The 24440-nt window shown below is 47.9% G+C and overlaps 2 protein-coding genes across 9 annotated transcripts in view; both read left to right on the top strand.

Moving 5' to 3' along the window:
• The window catches only part of LOC119382685 (proline-rich proteoglycan 2-like), a 76932-nt gene extending 67341 nt beyond the window's left edge, over positions 1-9591 (top strand). For 3 of the 8 annotated variants that reach the window (XM_049412293.1, XM_049412292.1, XM_049412296.1), the window contains 6 exons: positions 701-811; positions 2102-2182; positions 2286-2375; positions 4793-4870; positions 7241-7405; positions 8784-9591. In XM_049412293.1, the coding sequence (XP_049268250.1) occupies positions 701-811; positions 2102-2182; positions 2286-2375; positions 4793-4870; positions 7241-7405; positions 8784-8884 (626 nt within the window). In that variant the 3' untranslated portion in view covers positions 8885-9591. The remainder of the gene's footprint in view (positions 1-700; positions 812-2101; positions 2183-2285; positions 2376-4792; positions 4871-7240; positions 7406-8783) is intronic. The other 5 variants (XM_049412295.1, XM_049412299.1, XM_049412294.1 and 2 more) reach the window with 4 other exon arrangements.
• A 974-nt stretch (positions 9592-10565) lies between these two features.
• Positions 10566-24422, top strand: LOC119381523 (clotting factor G beta subunit). Its single transcript, XM_049412291.1, has 6 exons — positions 10566-10787; positions 12268-12371; positions 13300-13403; positions 14530-14807; positions 16691-16863; positions 22129-24422. The coding sequence occupies exons 1-6, from the start codon at positions 10580-10582 to the stop codon at positions 22351-22353; spliced, it is 1092 nt and encodes a 363-aa protein (XP_049268248.1). The 5' UTR covers positions 10566-10579; the 3' UTR covers positions 22354-24422.
• The last annotated feature ends 18 nt before the right edge of the window (positions 24423-24440 follow it).

The raw sequence follows: 24440 nt of genomic DNA, 5'->3' as shown, positions 1-24440 counted from the left end.
CCACTCAGCTGACGCTGAACAATTCTCGCGCCTCTAACGACGCTTATACGAACTAGCACGCACGCATGGTTCCCTTGAACTGCTTCCAAGATTTTCTCGCCATCTTCTTCGCTACTGAGAATGCCGCGGAACGGGTGCTGGTCCCCAATGGCTCGTGTGCCACCAGCGTGAACCGGTGAACAAGTAAGAACAGGAGGAACGCATGACTTTTTTCTTTTTTTTCTCAGCGAAAAGCACGATATTACATTAGGCAGTTTTAAAATAGGGCATACGCAATGCTTTGCGTTAGCGTTTGTCGCCACTGAGCATGCGTCGAACGCTAAGCTCATGGGTACGTCAAGTTACTTACGAAAATAGCGTATGGTACCCAAGCAACGCTAACTCTACAAACCCTATTCTAAAACTTCCTATTGTGTTAAGTGGTACGTGGCAGTGCATAAGATACCTTGACCCAGACGGCCGTCTTCTATGACGTAAAACAAAACAAGAAAAAAAGTTGCGATGCGCTAAGTAGCAGTCACCGTTGGTTGAGTGGAATAAAAGGACTGACTTTACAGCAGAATCAGTCAACAGACAAGGAGACGAAACGGGCGAGTTGGAGGAATATTATGCGACAAAATGTCAAGCAGGCGAACGCAGACTGCTCAATGAGAAGTCTGCGGCCAGACTAAGCCCTTGTTGTGTCGTGTGTGCATCTCAGTTGGACCGTTTGGCCCCTACGGAGTCAACATCCCAGGCGTGCATTCGTTTGAGGACTATATGCGCTTCCTAGGACTCCCACATCAAGGGCACAACTTTGGAGCGTTACCAGGTAAACCGGTTTTCCGGGAAATTGCATGCCCTTTCGTTTGCATGAACTGTAGTGAGTAGACCTACGTCATCGCAGTGTTGCGACTTCATTTACGGCATGCCGAAATGAGCCCCAAACACGCAGCCTGTGATAAAGGAAAGTTCACTGAACTACGCTCTATAACTCCGTAACCTTTTTTTTTTTTTTTTTTTTTCTCAGGTAAGGGTTCAGTTTTTCCCGTCTTGTCTTCTCTGATAAGCCATGTTTACGTGGCGGCTAGAAATAAGGCAAAGGCTTCTGAAGTACATTGTAGCCACAAACACTTTTCCCGCCATTTATGAACCGCATTCCGCGCGTCGCGGCTATTTTGAAAGAAAACAGACACGTTCGGTAAACTGCCGTTTAAATGACTAGGCGCTAAGCCTCATTGAACAAGTAGCTGGCAAGGTCAATGCTTTTGTTCCACTTGACCAATACGCTTTCTGGACGTGGCCACGTTGACAACCATGCGAAACGCGCCGGAGGCCTCTTGCGCAATGTCACGAAGGCGGTAGCCCTTAGCACGGCGTGACTTGCTACAAGAAGAGCAGAGAGCGAAATGAGCGTACGATAAAAGTAAAAAGAAATCACTGATAGATAAAACACGCCGCGGCACACTTCAATGTAAATAGTGAGTGCGTCAGCTTTAATTTCCGTTTGGGCTGCCTGCCAATTGCTTCAATGTGTTACTCTCACACGTTGCGCTGACAGAGTCGAAGGCGAACAGTTGGCCATTCTCTTCAACAGAATAAGTACCTGCGTGCCTTCGCCGAAAACGAACGGAGACATGAAAGCGGAGGCATTCATCATCCGTCGAATACTACAATCGAGAATGATACAATCGCACTTACTTCGAGGAAGTAGCAAGTTGCTGTTATTCAATAATTGTGCCGACACTTTATTTTTGTCTGACCTCAGACAAAAGATGCCGAAAGACAAAGATGCAGTGTACCTAATCTCAGTGGAGAATAATCTGTCTTGTCGTAATACAATGAAAAGCGAAACGGTATATGACATTGCGTCCGAAATTTAAACTCCATGACGTACGTTCAGCGTTGAATACCATGGTCACTGCGCACTAATCACCTAATTGTGTACGATGTCTGAGAGCAGAATCACGTGACAAATTTTCGGAGAGTCCCGAAACGCCTTAGTGCTCGCTTTTCGCTACGTGTCTTTCTCTGTTATCAGCGCTCTCTACGTACTATACGAACAAATCAACCGTGCCCAATGCGTGTTTGTAGAGTGACTCTGTGCCCGATTACGTCACAGGCCCTTACGTTCCTACGATACCACATTTACCACACGGTGGCAGCTTCGGATTTCCAATCAATCCCCAAGGCAATCTGCCAGGTATACACATGCATGCGCCGGGTCGTCTCATCAGACCGGTTGACAAGTGGGCGTGTGTGTCATCTCCTTCCTAATGAATGTAACTCATTCGCTGCCAACGCAGGACCAGAACCGCACGTTCCTCACCAGCCCTTGCCGCCTCATGGTGGCGGCGGCTCGGGATTTCCCATTAGGCCGGACAACTACCCTCCAGGTATGCCTTGAAGTTTCCTTCGTGTATATTTTTCATTGCTCGTTAAATTAGGTTATTCAGCTAAGAAATAGATGGCGAGAGGAACGGGAAAGTGCTTGATTTCGAGGTAAAACAAGAAGAAAAAAGGGAAAAGATCTGCCCAAGTGCAACCAAGATAGCATGAAAGTTGAGGAGTCGGTCATTGTAAGGATCCTCTTCCTTGGAACAAAGCGCAGCGTGTCTAAAAACGTAACAACGTCTATTCGTGTCCAATGTAACTAAAAACCGCAGAAAGTCACATCGAAACACATGAACGTTCTCGATACAAGTTTACAAGAGTTAGGTGCCGGAATTAGAGCCGTGCACGGGCCGCATTTCCGAGCCCGAGCCCGGCCCGGGCCCACTGAGTGCGTCGAAGGCCCGCCCGAGCGCGACGCTAAAGGGCTGCGAGCCCACTCGGTCGGCCCGACGTGCAAAAACAAAAGCACGGGCGCGGCCCTGTCCGACCAGACATGACTGTTTTCTGCGGAGACAAGATATCGTTTTCTGAAAATGTGGCATTTTATTCAACGTATCAAAGTGAAACATAAGCAAACGACACATGAGAGTCACTGTATACACAGATTACAAGTTAGGCTGGCGGAGGAAAACCGAGCTAAGCTGGCGGAGCAAAAACGGAACGCAAGACAGCCGGCGAGTCACATCCACTCTTCCTTCCTGTTGCCACAGTGCACGCGAACTAGAGTTACCAGTAAATCTAACGCGAACCATCGAGTGGCGCCGTCACTAACTCTGGTGGATGTGCTTCTCTTTTTGCCGGATATGAACAGAGGCTGTGCTTCATTTTCTCCCATTGCGTGTGAAGTGGTTAAAGGAAAGGGGAACCGAGAAAAGGGGTGGAGGTCGCGGAGAAGGCGCTACGAGCTGGACAACAATTCCGGCACAACGTCTATATTTTGGACTTGAGTCGGGCTTTGCACTGGCCGGGCCCGCCCGATAAAAAAGTAGCCCGAGCCCGGCCCGGGCCCGAGATGAGAAGACGTCGGCCTACTCAAGCCCGGCCCGCGGGCCGGGCTCGGTCTTTCGGGCTACCCAGGACGGAGCCCGCGAACACCTCTAGCCGGAATCAACACCCCAGGAGAAGAACCTATAAAGGTTTCCAACACGTTTCCCCTCATGTACATAGCTTAGCACAGAAGAATACGTTTGCCGCATTCATCTCAAACGTGAACATAACATTAACTTTGTACTCAATAGGTTCTATCGTACTACGTCAAGTTGAAGTTCTTTCCGATCTTTTCTCAGATGCTGTTCACTTCGTTCCCCGCATGAGAAACTTGCTTGCAGCACATCACGCCCGTGACCATAAGAGGCTGCGCAGACTGGGACACGTGCTTTCGCCATCTTGTTTTCTTCACAATAGCATCAGTGTCCCTTTAAAGCACATATACTGAGGTGTTACGACGTCAAGCTACGATATTATGATGAGGCGCGATATAGCGGTGGTCTCCACATTAATTTTGCCCACTTGAGGTCCTTGAACGTGCATAGCTCACAAGTATTTTTTGCACTCGATCAGCCCCCATCGGAATGCGACCATCGCGGACGGGATCCAAACCCTAACCACATCTTATATCAGTAGCTCAACGCCATGGACACTGAGCTACTGTTGTGGGTCTTTTAATAATTACTGGACGAAACAGAAACGTTTTAACAGCGACTCTCTTAGTCGACCCTTCGCCGTCCCTTGGCGTAATGCGGACATGCACAGCAGCAGCGCTGACAACGCTGCTTGCGTTCCAGCGCAGCCGTGATAGTAGGCACTTTTAGCTGGGCATTTACGATCCGCTCCGGTCAGACCGACGAATGCACACGAACCCGCAAAAGGAACTGCAGTGCGCGCGAGTGGGTGTGTGGAATGGGCGGCCACGGCCGCACTGAAACGCTACCGTAGCGTTCCAGCGCTGCCCTGAATGAGCATATCGTCGCCCCATAGCTTAACATAGAGTGTTAATAAAAAGCAATGATACAACACAGAAATACTTAGAAAACACTCGCAAAACATGGAAATACTAAGACATGCAAAAAAGTAGAAAGATAAAGAAAAGACAGGGAGGTTAACCAGAGGAAGTCTCCGGTTTGCTACCATGTACTTGGGAAAGGGGATGTAAAAGAAAGAGAAGAAGAACATAGAAAGGCAATAGCCTGACGAGTGGGGGGGGGGGGGGGGTTCATCACCTTCGCTATTCGACGGCTTTCACGGAGTGGAGCTGGCTGCATTTTTTTTATATGCAAATTAGGCTCGAGGTTTCTGCCGGACACAGGACATTCGCTGTAATGTATACATCGGTGACCTGTCGGTTGCACAAGTCGCTCCCATTTATTCCCCTGTCCGGCTCGCTTCTCTCTACTTAACTGGCCGTTTCGTTGTCGCGCAGACGTGGGCCCCCAGCAGCCGCACGGGAACTCCCCCGGAACCGGGTCGGTCCCGCCTCAACCGGGAAGCGGAGGCGGCGGTGAGTACGCAGCGTGCGAGAGGACGCCGCACCCACTCGGTGACACTGTGCAACAACCACACGCTCGCGACATTGAACCGCTGTGCACTGCGTGCTCGGGACAAAAGATGTAGGAGCAGAGTGCAGGAAGAAACGCGGCTGGGATAGACCGGTCTCTACCACCTCTTCCGTTCTCTCTCGGTGCTTTCCATTCCGGAAAACACGGCGAACTTTCGTTGACCGATCTTCGAACTATAGTTGCACAAGGAATGAATCTGCAGATGAATCAAGAAGTGACGTCATGACCATGGCAGTTGACCAGTCACGAGCAATCATTCTTGCACATATGACTTCTCACCGCGTAAGCCTGTGGACGTTCTTTGTCCTCGCTCGCAGGACACGTCAGTGATAGTTTCATCACGTACTCTTCGTCACCTATATGTTTTATCATGATTTACCATAGGATATCGTGTTCTATAGTCACTTACGCAATACATTACTTCAAAACCTTCAAGCACAAGGACATTAACCGATGTTCATTGAATTCTTGGTATACCCTTTCGCGAGTATACATCGTGTTTTGAAGGAATATTTTTAACGAACGGTGGGACGCTTCGTTTCTTTTTCAGCGTTTGCCCGCTTTCTTCGGTATCACAGTTGCCAACAATGCAATGCTATACAGACAGCTAGTACAGCAAGTCAAGCATGAACTTGAGCGACCCTTCAGTTTGGGATGTTTGCGCGAACCCGTGTGCCCTTAGCGCTCGCCGTATGGCAAAGTCAGCTCATTAGGTAGCCACTACAGCCGTACACCTTATCATTCTGCCACCATTGCAAACTGCACAAGGAAAAGAACGGAGCAACAACGGCGTACATTGCGCAAAGTCGTCATTATTTTTATCAGTGAACGTCAGGAAACACGCTGCCAAATGTGACGATATCGGTACGGCTGGCTCGCGGACCTCCCCTTGAAATGCGCGTGGCGCGCAGGCTTGCGACGTTTACACTCAGTGCATGTCACTCCGCTTCTGCTGCTCACTTATAGTAGCTTTATTTTTATTTTTTAAGACGTCGTCGGGCTCGCGTCTCCGCGCAAGCGTTAACTCATCGGCTCAGTGTGGTGGCCACAAGGCGAAACTAATCGCGCGACAAGTTGACGCCGCCGCCCGATGATTGCTAAGTGCGGAAGTAATTACTCTTAAAAACTCCCCCTTGGTGTATCGGAGGGTGAGGCGAAGTATTCCCTCTCGCACACACACTGCGGTGAAGAGAAAGTTGCCAGCGCAGGACGTTTTTTTTTTTTTTTGTTTTGTTTTTTTTTTTTTTTTCTAGTGAAGGTCGCGAAGGCGAAAGGCCTCCGGGCGCCACGACGTAGTCATGCACGTCGCAGAAGGTCTCCGTAGGAAGAAAGCGAAAATTGCGACTGCGTGCCGCCCTACATAGACCGTGCGGCGGGATTTCCCGTTTGAAAGTTCGAAGCGTCCTCGGCCTCGGAGAGAGACGAACGCGGTCATGCGCTCCTCGAAAGTGCTCGGTTTCCCCCGGAATCGAAAAGGTGTAACAGTCGAAGCGTCTCGGCGCGACGGCATCTTGGCAATTCAAAATTGACTGAAGCGACTGTAAAAGCGATCGCGGTCTCTCACCTTCCGATATCGAAATTTCGTTCGTTTTCTTTTCGTCTCGAGTTTATGGAAAATAAAACTGCTTAGTTAACGCAAGAGCAAAATTTAGAATTGCCGGTCTATGTTATCGGGTATCGGGAGCGATCTCATTTACCTGATAACAGGTATGATGTCACTGGCCAGCGACATGGCCCGTCCACTGCTAAGCGCTGGGGGAGGCAGAAAATAGCGACCTATTTTTTGCTGTTCAGCAGTACGCAGTGCCACGCTTGCGCAGGCTCGCGAAAAGAAAGCTTTTCGTAAGACACAACGTAGTTCATGCGCGACAATTCGCAAAAAAAAAAGAAAGAGAAAAAGTAACAAAAACGCTGGCCAATCACGACCCCGAACAATGTATTAGTAAATGACGGTCGGCTCGTGAGAAACGCTTTACGTAAACGAAAAAGGCGTCACTTCGCTTCGTATATATCGAACCGAGCCCGACAGGAAAGTGTAGATTACAATGTCTAGTGATTCCGTACACCGTAAACTCGAATTATTCAAGTCCTATAACAACGAGTTCCGAGTGCAACCCCACGTTACCGAATGCCGAGCAAATATCCTACAGCCCACGATAGCCCTTGCACGTAACATTAGAAGCGTATTCACTATATGAGCTTAATTTTTCGCAAAGAAAGCTCAGTGCAAGGACAATTTCATCCACGATAGACCTACATTGATGCTGTTTAATGCGTTGCTAGCGAAACACCACCTCTCGTACTATTTCCAGTACCAGTCGTTCCTGAAGGACCATTGAATCCGTCGAGACCAACGAATCCGTCAGGACCAGTAGTTCCGCCAAAACCAGTGGTTCCGTCAGGACCAGTGGTCCCACCAACGCCAGCCAACAAGCCAGGCAAGCGGCCAGCACCGGGCGGCGGCAGCAATCCTCCAGGTAATAAATCGGGTATAGTGCACAGGGCAGTTGAAGGGCGGCTTAGAATACAGGTCCTATCGCACGGGATCTTTTATTTGTTCTAACTGCTTTCCAATTCACTCTCCTGGAGTACAATGAAAAGGTGTTTTGCAGGCCGAGAACTTATTCTTATCTTAATGTATGCCCTTACAGTGGTTACAAACATACTCTCCCGATAAATCAGAAATAAAACTTGCAAATTGATTAGAAGATAACGCTGTGACTAAACACGCATGATCCAAAAATAACTATAAAAAAGACTAACTGTTCAAAGGTTTATCCCTTTTCACATATAGAGGCGTCCCATTCGAGACCATAGAAAACATATAATCATTGCTTAAGAACGAACGCGGTGCTCTCTATCGCTCAAAACTCGACCACAGTGGAGTAACGGTGCATGTTTCGTGCTTTGGGACAATCGACAGCCTGACCCCGCCCCCACTCCGCTTGCTCTCCCCTTCTTGTTACACTCTTCACTACCAGTCTTAAAGGGACACTAAAGAGAAAAAAGACTTTTTTTTTTCGTGTTAGTTCATTACTCTTACACCATTCCAAAATCACCACGCTTGCCGCGAGAAGACGCTTGGTAGGCGACAAAATGCCCATGAGGAAAATACGGGTGGCGACGCCACCTTCCGATTCCCGCACCAAACGATGTGACGTCATATATTATGACGGCATTTGCTAGGTCCTACGTAGCTCCTAATGAGTAAAAATGAAGTGCATCGTGCTCTGTGGGGGCCACAGACTTAATATACAAAGTTTCAGGACAGTTCGTTGAGCCTACGTCGACGAAACACGAAAAATACATTTTGAAATTCGTGACGTCACACGCGGAGATTTCTGCGCGAAATTTAAAAATGAAACTTTCACTTCGATTTTCTCCTCTATTAATGAACCTATGATGGTGGAATTAACGACATTATAGTTCTCAAAGTACACCTTATCAATCTAAACCGATTCATTGTTTCACTTTAAGTATCCCTTCAAAACACGCGTTTCGAGCTCCTCTTGCTACTCCAACTAACACATTAATCACGCACACTGACGCTCGGTAGAATAGCACGAATGTAAATTAGCTCAGCGATGTTTTATGACTGATCATTTTTTTCACGTGTGCCGCTGCTGTATGAAATGACAAACGTCGATCAACAGCAAGTAACAACAGGGTGCTTTACTAACATTCACCGCTATCTCTCATAACCGCTCACTACTAAACAAGCAAACTGCATGCCATTCCGCAAGATTTGACCTTCACTATAAAGAAAGAGGAGACTCTCCTATCAGAATTAGGAGCTATACATTGGAAGGTTCGATGCCAAATCGTTTTGCTCTGCATTTCTGTCCTTGTGCGTAGGGGAGGGGTCCGATGACGGCGCGCCATGCGACGACGAGTGTGAGCCCGGAGAGAACGACTCCTACATCCACTTAATCGACCCGAGGAGAGGGAAGAACTGAACAAGACAGCGCTGGCCGACCTGCAGCGGGACCATCGTGCGCTGTAGCCTCTCCTCACATTGTTTTCTGGGCAGAGCTTTCCCATTTCCTCGCGATCCGCCGATGAGGCGCGCATCGACGAGGGTTAGGCTAAGAGCAGAAACTAAGGGTTTCTTCGCCTTCTCAATATAGGTAAAAGTAAATCTAGAAAGGCGCGGCTTCAAATCAGAGAACACTTCTGCCGATGTTTCTAAAAGTGCCGACGTTGTTCATGCAGAGCACGAACGATTTCGGAGCTTCATGATTTCGTGTCGCACTTTTCGCACGGGCGAAAGGTGTTTGACGACGACAATCTTGCATACATGTCTTCACTGACGAAGACCACGACACGAGAAATTGGTAGACGCGTTCAAACTGCTAGCTATCTCCTGCTGAGGAACTGCATATATGCGCGGCTTTCAGGGCTTGCGATGCATTACGCGTGCATACGCGTACACGGTCAGTTGAAAAAATACCATACGACACATTGATGTCTTCATTCACTTACTACGTCAGGGCCGGTATCAGACTGTTTGAATGTTGTCACGCTTGATACTTCCATGAACTATATAGGTCTTTACAAAATGTCTGACGATAGAGTCGAAATTCAGACACAACGTACTGTAAAAGCACCCTGTTGTTACTGCTGTTGTTTTGTTGAAAGAGAAATAAAGGCATACGCATGCGCAGATTGTGTTGTTATTGTGACCACCACCTCGGTAATTCCTATGTGTCAACAGGGAGGAAAATCAACCTTTATGTCCGCAACAACGAGGGAGTTTTCAGTAAAAACGACTGTTTGGATTACCACCAATGGTTGAGACATTTTCTGTTTTGTTTGCAGAATTACTTTGTATGCCCACCAAGCGCAAGTTTATTCAAGAAAACGCACAGCTGCACCACGTGCACTTTCACTCATGCATATATGATACAACTCGGGGCTACGCCTGATTTGACCCGTGCTTGAAGCCATGTGGTTGTGACGGGCACATGGTATACATTATTCAACGCGTAACAGTAATACGCAGAAGATGGCTGTTGAAGGGGAGATAATAAAATAAAAAAAAAGTCTGGCACCCCCATCCCCCCTTTTCCTTGTCCACCTCCAAAACTACTCCTGCTTGTTGGTGTGCCCGATAACCGGGCAAGCTTTCATTATTGACTGCTGAGATAGGGGGAAGGAGTGTAGGGGCACGGCCGCTACATAAAAAACCTGTTTTTTTTTTTTATGTAGCGGCCGTGGTAGGGGAAATCTCTACCGGCGGACATTTGGAACCATTCCACGGTTAAAGAGGAACCATGTGCACTCGACGATGCCGCGATCTCTTTCATAGGAACTGACTATGCTCAATGATATCGAGGATATGCTCTCCAAGTTATCTGAGATAAGATAGAGGAAGAGGAAGGAACGACGTATGAAATAATAGTAAACACACGTAATCCTCCGTGCTTACGTCCTTCATTCTTATTCTGAACAGAGGTCCGGCTATACCTGAACTGCATTTACAATTAAATTCAAGGAAAGAGCACAAGGCAGCTGGATGGCCCTACATTGACACATGACCTGCGGTCCTCCAACGTACCTTGCTTGCCGAACTTAACGGGTTGTTTAAGACGTATGTTAGAGAGAAAATATCCCGGGGTCTTTGTTTGCGAACAGTGAAAAAGGCTTCACCTATGCTGGCTGCTTCGGACAGCTGCGAGGCGTCGTCGTCGGATCAGCCTGGTAACTGCGTTCCCGAGTCATCGTGCCCGGAAGCCCGTCGCGAGCGGTCCGACTCGTGCGTGCTCGAGGACCACGTGTGCTGCCGCCGGGAGTCGAGACCGCAGCGCTCGGCGGCCGACAAGGACCGCATGTTGGCCGTACTCCAGGAGAACAGGCTATGTATACGCAGTCGTCCTCACTCGCCCCTTTTCGGCGCAATAGAGGGCTTTAGTGCTCCTTGCGTAGGCACGCTCTTGCGTCCCTTTGTACTGCCAGCCGCACCCATGGAGAACACAAAGGAATGCAAGGGTTTACGTACGCAAGCCCTTGCGTTACTCTGTATTCCACTATAGGGTGTGGCTGTGAGTACAAAGGAACGCAAGAGCGTATGGACGCAAGCGGCTTGGGGTACCCGTCACTAAAGCTCTCTAATGTCTTCGTGGGCATTTTTCACTCTCTTTCTGTACCAAGGTATCATGATTACCGATACTTTCTGAGCAAATTGAACTGCCGTACTTACCAGCGTACTATCCAGCACCGACTAATGTAGGCTAGCGCTGATTATTTTTGTCTAAACTGTCGCCTAATATCGGGGATCCGCTGTTATAATAGAAACGCTACCTTCATTCAATTTCATTCCATTGATTCATCTCTCGACCAACACTACACTTAAGCACAGTGGGTGTCACGGATAAAATTAGTCTTTCTTAACTAACCCAACGCCTACTGGTTTAAAACAGACAACCGGAAACGCAATCACGTGACAGTGCGTCTTCCTGCATGCATGGCGTGCCCTCCGCATCTGATCGCCGTATGCTCAGAACAAAGCGCCAGAGCGCTCTCTACGTTATTTTCAATTAAAGCGCTAAAAAGGTGACACCATATAAACAGAGTAGTGACATCCCTTAACGGGACATGATAGTTCATAGCAGAAGAAGAAAAGCACTCCGATGAAGAGTGAGTAGCGACGTTTATGAATTTCGTGTATCTGTCAACGCGTTTTATTGTCGTGCGAGCGTTAACCTTAAGTGTGACAACACTTATTCGCGTAAAAAAGCGTTATTTTGTGTCGTTGGAGCAGATATGTGGCAATTACAAATGCAGAAGAAGAATGTAATAGGCTGAGCTGTAGCAGTAAGATGCACAGAAGGAATACCAAATACACTAGTGAGACGTGAAGCTTCTCGTGCCAGAAAAATGACCTAAAGAGAAAGATTGCCGGCGACAGGACAGTTCCGTTGGCGTAATATGACACTTTGCTCAGATCATTATGACGTCAAGTACAATGGGAGAGTATTGCTAAGGCAGTAGTCTCCCACTAACTTCTTAGCACAATAATACTGCGCTCAAAAACTAACTGCACTTCAGGGAACTGCTTACGCTTCTCGTGCTCTAAAAGGGACCAGATACGAGAAAATAGATGTGCAGTTCGTAATGTCACACATGCATCCAGCACCGCTTACTTGTTTATAATTGAAAAGATAACTTCGATCCTCACTTTCTGTGATATACAACGTCATTTCACACGCCGAAACAAGTGTAAATGCAGCTGCGAAAACACACCGATAACTTCCTTGAGCCAGTCCCGCACTCGCGTTGCGAATAGAAAAAGGCTCTGTAAGTACACGTCAACGTTGCACCATAACTGAAACCTTTCCAGTATGTGGTCGGAATCCTCCCAGCAAAGACGGCAAGAAACGGTTCCCAGTTCATTACGTGCTCGGAGGAAGGAGCGTCCGCAGTCACGGAGAGTACCCGTTCGTGGTAAGTGGCTACACTACCGTGCCGAGGGCGTCACTAGTCTTATACATCCATTTGAACGCACCCCTACTCCCACCCCACCTCCTTTCTCATGTACTTGACGCCTCTGCGATGTCATAATAAAGGAAGCGATCTTTGGCAAACTATTTAAGAAGCCACGCATTAAGTGCATCTTCTCTACAAACGATATCGTATGGTAAGGAAGCATTCTTTAACGAATGCTTTGTGGAGGTGCTTTCATAGTGCGCAGCTTCTCTGCATATGCCGCGCAATGTGGAGAAGCAAGATTTAGCAAGCACCTTGGGGAGCCACGTCAGAAAATAATGGCTTTTCATAAAGGACAGCGTACTGCGGAGACGCGGGCTTTGACGAGACATTTGGGAACTACACACTAAATACAGCTTCACCCCACTAAGAACCACAATGTGGAGAAGCTAACTTTGGCAAGCATTTCATGGGATTACTTAAACATGACAGCTTCTCCTCACACAAAGACGTATTGTGGAAAAGCAAGCTTTGGCGACCGCTTTCTACGACAAGGGTCAGGTTATCTTTTAACCGGGGACAGACAGACGCCTTAAATGTTGAAACACACATGTTCATAAAATTGGGAATGAAAATACACATGTCCAGCGCACATGTTGCCATCTTCATGAAGCGTTACGAAGGACTAGGTTATGAAGAATGACGCGAGTAGGTAGATAAAGCAGAGGAGATCGATCGGTGCATCTGTTCGTTTCCAGGCTGACTGATTCAGTCGAACTACTAGTGCAGAGCCATGGCTTTCGATTTTTGCGTTTCTCGTGTAATTGCTATGTTCGCTCTAGGAAAGGCCGCGCACGTCACAAAGATAGGTTCGCGTAGAACCGCTTTGCTCTACGAGCCACATCCACTGACAGAACTTGTGGCTCATAGACGCGTCTTCCGACAGGTGGCGGTGTTCCGCGACAAGATCAAGGTGGATAACTTCTGGTGCGGCGGGGCTCTGATCACGAAGCAGGTGGTTCTTTCGGCGGCGCACTGCTTCTACAAGGCGTAAGTATAAGCTACCCTGCGTTCATAGTATGTATAGCATGGCCTCTCAGTGGGATGTGACTGAATGTCTCGATGCTAGCAGCGCTTGATCAAGGGGAAGACAGGAAGAACCGGTACCTTAATTTTCTTGAGCTTGCTTCTCCAGAGATCGCATTAACGTGACTGATCGTACTTTGGGGGAGTAAGGCTTGGCTTTCCCACACTTTTGCCCCTACCTCATAAATGGGCAGCCTCCTCGCTCGTCAAGAAACCGACACAATAGACGCGCGGTTATGTCCAATGAAGAAGGCGTAGTAATCTTCGTTTTAATTGAGGTATTATGCTTCAAAAGGAGTAAACTTGTTGCAGCGAGTGTATTTATGTACCGTTTGTCGTTTCAAACAGCGGTTTCGTGAGAAACGGCCACCGGTTCATCTGTGCAGGCTGTACAATGGGGCCATATAAGCTTATTCTTAAAAGAGTGTTGTTCTGTGTGAGGGCCATTCGACAAAACAACATCCGCAACACCAGTTAGTAGTATCGACGGTCAGTGCAAAGCCAGGGAGGTTTCGACTAAAGAGAGGTTTGCTTTGATAGTAAGTTAATGTCTTCTTTTCAGAATATTTCCCAACACATCAACACTTCCATTACGTAAAAAGGACTTTCTGGCAGAACCTAGTCGTCCCACTGGTGAATCAACACTCTTCAATGGAACACTTCACTTCGGCCTGGACACTATATAGCAAAGTCAGAGCACCGTACAAGCTTGGGAATTACACCCGCCACGGTGGTCTAGTGGTTATGGTGCTCGACTGCTGACCCGCAGCTCGCGGGATCGAATCCCGGCTGCGGCGGCCGCATTTTCGATGGAGGCGAAAATGCTTGAGGTCCGTGTACTTAGCTTTAGGTGCACCGTTAAAGAACTCCGGGTGGTCGAAATTACCTGAGCCCTCCACTACGGCGTCTCTCAGTCATATCGTGGTTTTGGGACGTTAAACAAACAAAATTATATTGTATTAAGGTTGACAACTTGGAAGTATAATGTATAATTTATCGTATAATTTAAAGTATAATTTATCGGCAGCTAACGATGTCTCGCGACTTTTGTTTTGCCTACGAATGAATGACGTTTTCTCGATCGACGCAGGAACGACACGGAGTTCTTCGTGCGCATGGGCAGCCTGGATATATCCAAAAGCCGCGTGCGTGGCGCCATGACTCAGACGGTGGAGCGCAAGGTCAAGATGGTCCACATCCACCCGGCCTACAACGGCAAGCAGCAGAACAACGACGTGGCGCTGCTGCTTCTGCACAAGGACGCAGGTGTGAGCGAGTCCCAGATGCCGGCCGCCTGCCTCCCCGACGAAGAGGGCGCGCCCGACGCACACCAGGGCGTCATCCTCGGCTGGGGACACAACGGGTTCGGTGCGTATAAAATATTAGAGCGAAAGCTCCACTGCACCATGCCTCTCAAGGTCATTCATCGCGTCGCAATGACCTTGAGCCGAGGGAACGCAAGTGTGGCAGGCGTGACGCCACGCCCCGTGATCGCTGCGGACAGGCGTCGCACCTGCGCTCGCTCGGAGCCTCGCCGCTGCGGTACCACGTGACCAGGCGAACGAATAACGGCAGCTTCACCCGCGCTTGGTCGCCTAGTCTCGCCAGGGACAGCGCGACGGTTAGGCCGTCTGTGCGCGCGCTTCAGCACAAGCGACATGCTGAATCCTATCATCCAGTAGATGTAGCTAGACGGCAGGCTGCCAAATCTCAAGCAGAGGCAAAGTTACCTGCTGAAAAATCGGAGCAAAGGAGGCCAGATTAGCACGTTATAGAGAAGCTTGCCCAATGCGGAAGTACGCTAAAATCGAAGCTACTGCAGCCGCCGCCATCTTTCAGCAAGACGAACAACATCAGCCTTTCGCTCGTGATAACTATAGGTTTACAGGAGTTAAACCTGAACCTTTTTTTTTCTTACTCTTCTACGCTCGCTTAGGGATTCCCGACCACGTTCTCCGTGATGCATGTTTGCAGCGCTGGGCTGTATGGCCTTTGTAACGAGACAGCTGACGAAAAAAGCCATGCCGGGCGAGCACTGCCGGCAAATATGCAAGAACAGACTGAAACGTTATCGTGGTAGCCGATGAGATAAATTAGCGTTAAAAAAGGCAAGGGACACAAGGCGCTCGTGCCTCTGTCCGTTGTCGTTATATATATATATATATATATATATATATATATATATATATATATATATATATATATATATATATATATATATATATATATATATATATATATATATATATATATATATATATATATATATATATATATATATATATATATATATATATATCGAAGGTCTTTCACGTGACCAGAACCAACGTTTAAAAATAAAAGTTGGTTAACCGCAACTGAGTGAAACCAACGTCACATGGTTTGTCATCATGTGGTGCTGGTTAGGGCACTTTTTATATTGCGCTTAATTAGTTAATTATGAATTAAGTCAGCTGCTCTCTATACTCGTTCTCTGATCTATCAGAGTTATTCCATCCCACGCCGGATAAATCGGCGCACGTGTTCTGGGAGCGAAGCAGAAGATGAAGAACAGGACGAAGATTTGTATAGATTTGTCCATGCCGGTTCATGATGATGATAGTTTTCTGTTCGCGGATTACAACCCACGGCTGGCATAAGCAGGTCCGCTGCTAAAATTACAATATTCATTTTAGGGCCAAGCGTGTTTCGTTACGTTGTAGAGGGCAATCCCAATTCGACCGATCCAATTTTTTGTGGCGACGTGTACACGTTTAGTGATTTTTTTCCGGCGTTTGAATAAAGCACAAATTAACAATAAGTAATTGCAGAGTGACTTATCGAGGATTCGACACTCTGCGCGCCTGTTGCAGTTAACGTGCGTCGACTATGGACCGTGCATCGCGTGTAGTGTTTGTTATTCTTTTCAACACGTGTAATAAGCACACAAACTTACAATGTTGAACAAAAACTGCGACTTTACCGGTGGCTCAGGCACGCGTGCGAACCAATAACTTTGTGCACGTGGTCCATCGAATTCATGATGTGCATCCTTTGAAACAGCTGCAGTGCTTCCTTACGAAAGTGAATGACATACGGCACCTTAACGAAAGTTGTACACACTGGAGCTGACTTACATGATGCGTTCTTGACGCTCCTTAAGAAACGTTTCCGTCTAGCCTCTATAGGTTTTGGACAAATTGATTAGGCTGAACATATTCAAGCATATCGAGCTTACAGTGTGCGCGTTTCGCTGAACTTTGAAAGCACAGGAGGGAAGCTACAAACAAACCTTCAGGAAGCCGACGTGCCCATCGTGAGCAACGAGGAGTGCGACAAGCTGTACAAGAAGCTGGGAACTTACCAGACCGTCTTCCATCACGGCGTCGACCAGGACTTCCTCTGCGCAGGAAACATCACCGAAGGTGGAGTAGATGCGTGCCAGGTAGGCTCCTTATCAAAGTTTAATTTACATATAGACTTTCTACGCTATGTATAAACGGGGAATAACGAAAGGTTGACACGGGCAGGACGTGCAAACGAATCCCATTTAGCAGTACGGAAATTTTCCACCGCGCCTTAAAATCAGAACATGTAGTGCTCAGTGGCGGCGACCAGATGTGTAGCGACATGACGTGGTTATCTCGAGCAGTTGGGCATATCCATAGGCGTGCGCAGGGTTCCCCATCAGGGGGGGCGAAGGTTCATCGCAGCGCCCCCCTCCCTACTAAGTCAATGTACACGGCAGATTTTGCGCCCCCCCCTCCTCTTAGGTGACTGCGGCGCCGCAATGTATGGGGCAGATTTTGCGCCTCCCTCTTAGGTGATTAGGGGGGCGGCCGCCCCCCCCCCCCTGCCCCCCCCTTTGCGCACGCCTATGGGCATATCACTAGTCGTTATATTCAAATTTTTGATGTCGTGTTTCGATCCGTGAGCACTGTACGTAAACCTAACGCCAAGCGTAAAAGTATTACAACGAAAGAAGTGTGGAAGTGTCCTCTCCCATCCAATACTTACGTTACGTAACTTGCTCGTGCCCAAGTGGTATGAGTCACGTGGCTGCGTCAGCTGTTGAGTAGGGGTGTGCGAATTGTGAATTTTTATCTCGAATTGAATTCGAATCGAATAGTGCGGAATAGTGGCCAAAAATATCGAATCGAATACAAAAGATGTTCTTGAAAATTGAAAGAAAGCACAAAGAAATGAAATTTGCTCATGTCCTCGAGGTGAGTGACTGCTACTGAAAGACTACAAAATTTCATGCAGAAACACAAGCTGTTCCACATGACCTGGCTTCGGGCTCTGTCGCCGTGATGTTACGGTGTTTACGGCTCACCTGACAACGGTAATGTTGTGCTTCGTCGTCATGGGTGCTCCGGGCCCAAAAATCTTAGGGCACTCGTTCATAGCCGCGTTTTAACTGCGCGTTGGAACGATGGGAGTTTCTGGACAAATGGTGCGTCGCGGCCACGGAGAAAGAAGTGGTTGCGGCAGTGGCGACTTCTCAGCGTGAACAAGTTTTCACAAGTGAAGCCAATCACCAAGGGCTTCGCGGGCAAAAGTCGGGACGTTTTACGGCACTTACGGCGTGCACGACCGAACTACGCAAGAAGCCCGTGCCTTCGTTTCGGAAACGAAGTTGTGAAGAGCATGTTTCTCATGCATGTGAAGAGCGGTTTTCTCACGTGTTTTTTTTTTTTTTTTTTTTACGTGCTGAAATGACAATCTCCTTTAAAATAAACATGCGCTCGCTTTTAAACCAGGATATCGATGAAATTTCGAACCAAGAGCCTACTGTGTAACGACGTTAGCGTTAGATTAAGCCACTCCGGCGCTAAGTTGCACCATTGGTCTTTGTTACGTTTTAGATATTCGTCCTGTCGAATTAATCGAAAGTCGAATCGAATTAATATATTGGGTATTATTCGATTCGAATTCGAAACTCGAATTCGCACACCCCTACTCTTGAGAGCTCATCCACGTTGGACTACGTACCACGCAACAGGCTCTTATACGCAGACAAGTTTCTATTTCTTCAAATTCACGCGTGTATGTGATAGTGTGTGCGTGTGCAATATTTTTTCTTCTTTTCGTCTATCGCTTACCATTTCGCCTGGAAGCGTAGTTGATAACATCTCCAGGCACCACGCATTGCAATTTCCCACACCCCCCATCCACCAATCTTTATTATTTTGCAGTGATTTGCTGAACCATGTTCCTTTGTTTCACAAGTTAAATTTGCAACGTCGACCTGGTTCATAACGGCGCTTACCTTTGGCTTTCCTCGTCCATGTCGTCTTTTTCTTCGCGCTTAATTCCCTTACCAACTAAAGCCCCTTGATCTTGGGAAAGTACCGCCATTCAGTGTACTCGCCGCCGCGCGCGCGTCCTCCTCTCTCCCTCCTCGCCCCTTTCGCGTCCTCCCGTTCTCCGCCGCTTTTCCGCGCTGACGATTGGTCTCCTTCGCCGTTGCCCTTGGAGACGCGTGGATCTTGCGTTTTGCTGGTATTTTTCTTTTTCGCTCGCGCCATTTTACGCCGGGGCTCCGCGTAGCAAACGTTGCGCGCGCTTTGTTTTCTGTGCTTTGTGTGGGCGCTATGCCGTGCTGTTGCGCCTATAACTGCCACAATGAGAATGCAAACGGTTATGCACTTTTTACGATTCCCCATGGTAAGCGTGATGGCTGGCGCAAGAAGCAGTGGCTGCAAAACATCGGCCAAAGAAACTTTGTTCCTACAAAGAACAGCGTTCTCTGCGAGGTCCTGTCCTATTGCTCGTATCAAAGCATCGCCGAATGCTACATTTTAAATATCGTTCCGGCCTGCTCATCGTCTTTTTTTCGTAGGCTATTTGCGCATTGCTTAAAAAGGCTATTTGCGCGTTGCCCCGCCACGGTGGTCTAGTGGTTATGGCGCTCGACTGCTGACCCGAAGGTCGCGGGATCGAATCCCGGCCGCGGCGGCTGCATTTTCGATGGAGGCGAAAATGTCTGAGGCCCGTGTACTTAGATTTAGGTGCACGTTAAAGAACCCCAGGTGGTCGAAATTTCCGGAGCCCTCCACTACGGCGTCTCTCATAATCATATGGTGGTTTTGGGACGTTAAACCCCAGATATTATTATTAAAAATGGGGTTGTCGCCCCGCCACGGTGGTGTAGTGGTTATGGCGCTCGACTGCTGACCCGAAGGTCGCGGGATCGAATCCCGGCCGCGGCGGCTGCATTTTCGATGGAGGCGAAAATGTCTGAGGCCCGTGTACTTAGATTTAGGTGCACGTTAAAGAACCCCAGGTGGTGAAATTTCCGGAGCCCTCCACTACGGCGTCTCTCATTATCATATCGTGGTTTTGGGACGTTAAACCCCAGATATTGTTATTATTAAAAATGGGATTGTCCTCAATATGCTGAATATTCAGCTGAGAGTCCATCACCTCTCACGGCGGCAACTCTCATTCAGTCTAAAGTGCGCAGCTATAGGATGTGCTTTCTGCTGCAAACGATTACGCGCGATGATACAGCTTCTCGATCGCGCTTGTCGTGATTGTTAGATTCCGTTTATTGTGAATGTTTGGTGTAAAAAAACAAACGAATGGACGAATAGAGATGACACTGGCGCTGGTTCCCAAATGAGGGTTTTATTTTGGGGGGGGGGGGGGGGGGGAGAGAATTCACGCATAAAAATTGACACAAATGCGATCAGTCGCAAGAACAAAAGAAACACACAAGCACAACGCACAACAAATAACATTCTGATAGCGAAAGTAAGCCGTTATCTAGCAGGCCGCGACCGAAATGGCTCGTCTTGGTCACGCCTGCATTATCATGTCTTCCGTTCACTAATGAAAAACTAGATTATCTCTTATACCGGTGTCACACGGGTAGTTTTGATCGCGATCAGAATCAGTCCGGATCGGATTTCTTGATCGCGATCAACAATCATCGCTGCTATTCGGGCCAAACTAATCCGGATCGAGTTTGGCGCAAACGTCAGTCAAATTGCAATCTGGGAGCCAGATATCGATGAGCAGATCGCGTTGATCTTGATCCCGATCGGGCCTGATCGCGATTATAAGTGACAGCGTAGCAGCACCAGATCTGGAACGGCCCTGATCGCGATCAAAGGGGCCCCTGTTACACCGGTATTGCTTTGTTGTCTTCTACATGACGACTCACTTTAGTGATCAGTTTTTTTTCCGCGCCGTGTTTCTGCTTTCCTGTTTTCCTTGCTCAGATTTGCATTTGTGACTCTACTAATATGCGTGTTTTCCCAAATAAACCTCAGGTACAATTCAGCGCTTATCCGTGTGGCCTCTACTCGCCCGTTCGTTTCTTTTTACGCGCTGTAACGTTCTTGTAGGATACGTTGTCTGTTTTACTGAAAATTCGAACAGCGGCTTGTAAAGGCGTTATTCTTCCAGCTTACTTTGATATGCGCTTCAGCCACACAAATGCAACGAATGCAGGCCCTGAAAAAATGAAATGAATGAAAGAATGAAACGAGAGAATGTAGGCCCACGGTATTGTACATGAGCAGCGCCAGCTATAGCTAACGTTGCTTTTTTTTTTTCAGTTCGTCAGTTTGCTTTTGAATTTGGATGCCACGCAAGCATAACTGGGAGACGACCATAATTTGGTTTTCTCGCGGAGACGACGTGCAGGGGGTGTTCTACTGATCGCGCTCGCTTGCTGTCGATATCGGCTTCGAGGCAGAGGCCGAAAATTCTCGCTCTGATAGCAAATGCTTTAAAATCGCCCTTCTGCTGTTTTTCGGAGAGCTTCTTTCTGTTCATGTAACACGACCTAAATTAATCGCATCGATGTGTTTTCACATTCGTGCCGAATGTCTCCTCTCACAGGTAAACCGAGTGCTAGTTTCTTTGACACGAACGCCAAAGTACTATTCTGAAAAATCTTTCTCCGGCGCTTCTGTTATTGCGGCAGATGAGTTGCTGTTGGCGCCGCTTGATCGTACTGACACTGCGCAAGCGTCTTGTTCTGTTTGGAGACCACCGCGCAAGTCTACTTTCACGTCAGATAACACATGGATGGACAAGGTATTATCCCCGAAGTGATTTCAAGATGCGACGCTGTAAGTACCTGAGTTGCACATGCGCGCACAGGAAAGAGACAAAAAATCCAGACACAGGCGGACATGACGCAAGCTAAATTATTTCAGATGTAAGTGTAAAGCATGTTATCATGTGGCAGAAAAAAACGTCTGCATGATGGAACGCTGCATAAAGCTCTTTTTAAATTAGCATGCCCCATTTACACGGCTTTCCAAAGAAACTAATATTTTTTTGAACGTTCATTTCAGTGTTCTCGATCTTGTTATCACCATTTTTCAAGGTTTTCTACAGCACCGGGGCGCGAAAGTGGCCCGACATCACGCGCCTCCGTTGATTTCTGCGGCGCACCCGCGGGAGCGCCGGCGAAAAATGGTGCCGTGCGCAGCGCGCGCCGGCGGCGTGCGAGGAGAATCGAGGAGGAAACTCGCGCGCGGAGGAGAGTGTCGTTACTTTCCTAGATCAAGGGGCTTTATTACCAACTAGCCCAAAGCGCCACCATTCTGTCAGAACAGCACCCTGCAAAGAGCACGTCAACCGGCTCATAGCTAATGCCAGGATCCTTTAAATACTCCTTCCTTCAATAATCCTTTAAAGTGTTAAAGGGCTCTGCTAATGCATACTGCTTCAACTCTTCTATAAACAGCACGACTCGGGTGGACCACTGGCAGTGCGAGCGAAACGAGACGGCAAGACCGTGTGGGAGGTGGTGGGCGTCGTGTCCTTCGGTGTCCAGTGCGGCCTGCCGGGATATCCGGGAGTGTACACTCGCGTGTCTACTTTCGTGCCCTGGATCCTGCAGTCTGCCGGAAAGATCGCCAAGATCAAAGGAAAGCCCGCCGAGGCCGTACGGCAGCGCCCCAAACCTTAGCCGATGCCCTGTCTACGCTCACCAACAAGCGGTCCTGTGGTCCTTGTGCAGCGAACTTCAGACGAAGCACGGCCGCACATTCGGAAACGGGATAGCTGGTTGTGATCTCACTTGACTTCCAGCTAAGTGTTCACACATGCACACTCTGTGCATGCGTACGGCATGGAGCACGCTTTTCTAGGGTAGTCAAGTGAATGGCTGCAGAAAGCGCCAGCATCTGCTACCTCACGGCAGTTACTAAGGTTCCTGCGCGAGCTTAGAAACGCCACGACCAGACAGGTCTGCATTTTCGGCCTGTGCTTTTCCTGTTAGTAGATCAACCAGTAGATCAACCAGTAGATCAACCTAGAATAGCGTAGTTCAGACTGTACTACAGCCCTTTAGGTACAGAAAAGTTCACATCCAGATGCGCCTCTTTAAAGCGCAGCTAGACGTGAACGAACTTATCGATTTATCATTAAGCCGAAAGCCTCATATACCTCGTGAAAAGCGAAATATGACCGTCGGCGTCAGCACGAACTGGTACAAAACAGGTACAAAATTACGTATCACGTGATCAGAGATGACGTCACAGATCGCGAAAATTTGCTACGTCGTCATGCCGTCACAATATGACGTCAGCACGACATCGTCGCTTGGTTAAAGGTGGACAGTGCAAAGTCACGGAGGCAGTGCAAAATCGCATTAGGTGCAGAAAGCTTTCGGGGGATGGGGGCAGGATCAATACAATCGTCCGCGAAAAAGATGGAGAAAAAGAGGAGGAGAAGGAGAATATATGGCTTTCGCCTTCGAGTCGTCTCGGGCAAATGCATAAGGGACCATGTGACTTCTTTATTATTTAGGTGCTATGTGGCCTACTGAATGAAAACACGTTAATGGTGGTGTAGTGCGCGCAATTAGAATTTTCCACCTTGCCTGTGTAATTGCCTTACACAAACAGGACATGTGCAGAAACGTTATTGTGCCAAATTAAAAGAACTGGGCGCAAATTTGGCTTTTTAGCGCCTTTTATTGTCAGTGGAAGCAGCAGCGTCGAAGACGCAGAGAATTGTAATACGGTGCAGTACTGACCCATATTTTCGAAGCTGTTTTGGCACGTTTCTCATGCCTATAGCAATCACGCCTATTAAAGGGCCCTACAACACTTTTTCAGCATGGTCAGAAAACGCTGCAGATCGGTGGCCGAGGCTCCTGAGAACATGCGAGCCAAACATTATAGCGCAGCACGCGGCCTGGAATTTACAATTATTTCTCAAAGTCAGCTAGAAATCGTTCCCTCTTCTCTCGACAGATGATGTCATAAACCCGAAGTCCACGGCCATTGGCTGATTGGAGCATCGTGAGCTGCATAGTTACCGCGGCCGCCGCGGGATGGCGCCACGCTTCTTGCCCCTCTTCATAACCCCCACCCCCACCCGCGTAGTTTCATCGCACTCGCTGGTACGACAGGAGAGAGAAAGCACTTGAAGCGTACGACAAATTCATGTAACTCCGCTCGTACTTGAAGGATTCTAAAAATTTTTGTGCCAGTCGATTCGTGAGGCAATAAACTCCTTTCATGAAGACATTCGATGATTACTTGGAAAAGCGTTGCAGGGCCCCTTAAATGCAAGGGATGAAAAACACTTAAACTTGATACCTAAATTGCCTCAAAAATTATTTGCAATATTCAGTGTGTTGGGCTTCAAGTTGTCGATTCATTCGCCCTTGCAGTGCCGATTGCTAGCCTCCTGGTTAGCTCAACTGGTAAAGTGACCGCAATAGAAAACCATTTGTCCAGGTTTCACCGTCAAACTTTGACGTCGTAGGGCATCACCGTCATACTTTGATGTCCCGGCAAAATTTGCTGCCGTATTGCATGAATCAGTACATTCACTGTGAGCATAAGAAAGTGGTACTACGACCATTTCATGAAAAAAAAAATTAAATCTGCACATTTAGGTTTGAGCAGTGTATACATATGTGCACAAAAAATAAGTTTAGTTTGTTTTCTGTAAGATAACTTGCAATGAACAAGAGGGAAATGAGCTTCAGAGAGAACAAAAATGAAACATATTTGTGTATCTAAGCAAGCTCAGGGATTTACT

The sequence above is a fragment of the Rhipicephalus sanguineus genome, chromosome 2, assembly GCF_013339695.2.
Source record: "Rhipicephalus sanguineus isolate Rsan-2018 chromosome 2, BIME_Rsan_1.4, whole genome shotgun sequence".
NCBI lineage: Eukaryota > Metazoa > Arthropoda > Arachnida > Ixodida > Ixodidae > Rhipicephalus > Rhipicephalus sanguineus.
The sequence above is the reverse complement of the archived record's forward strand: the minus strand, read 5'-3'. Positions and strand labels throughout refer to the sequence as shown.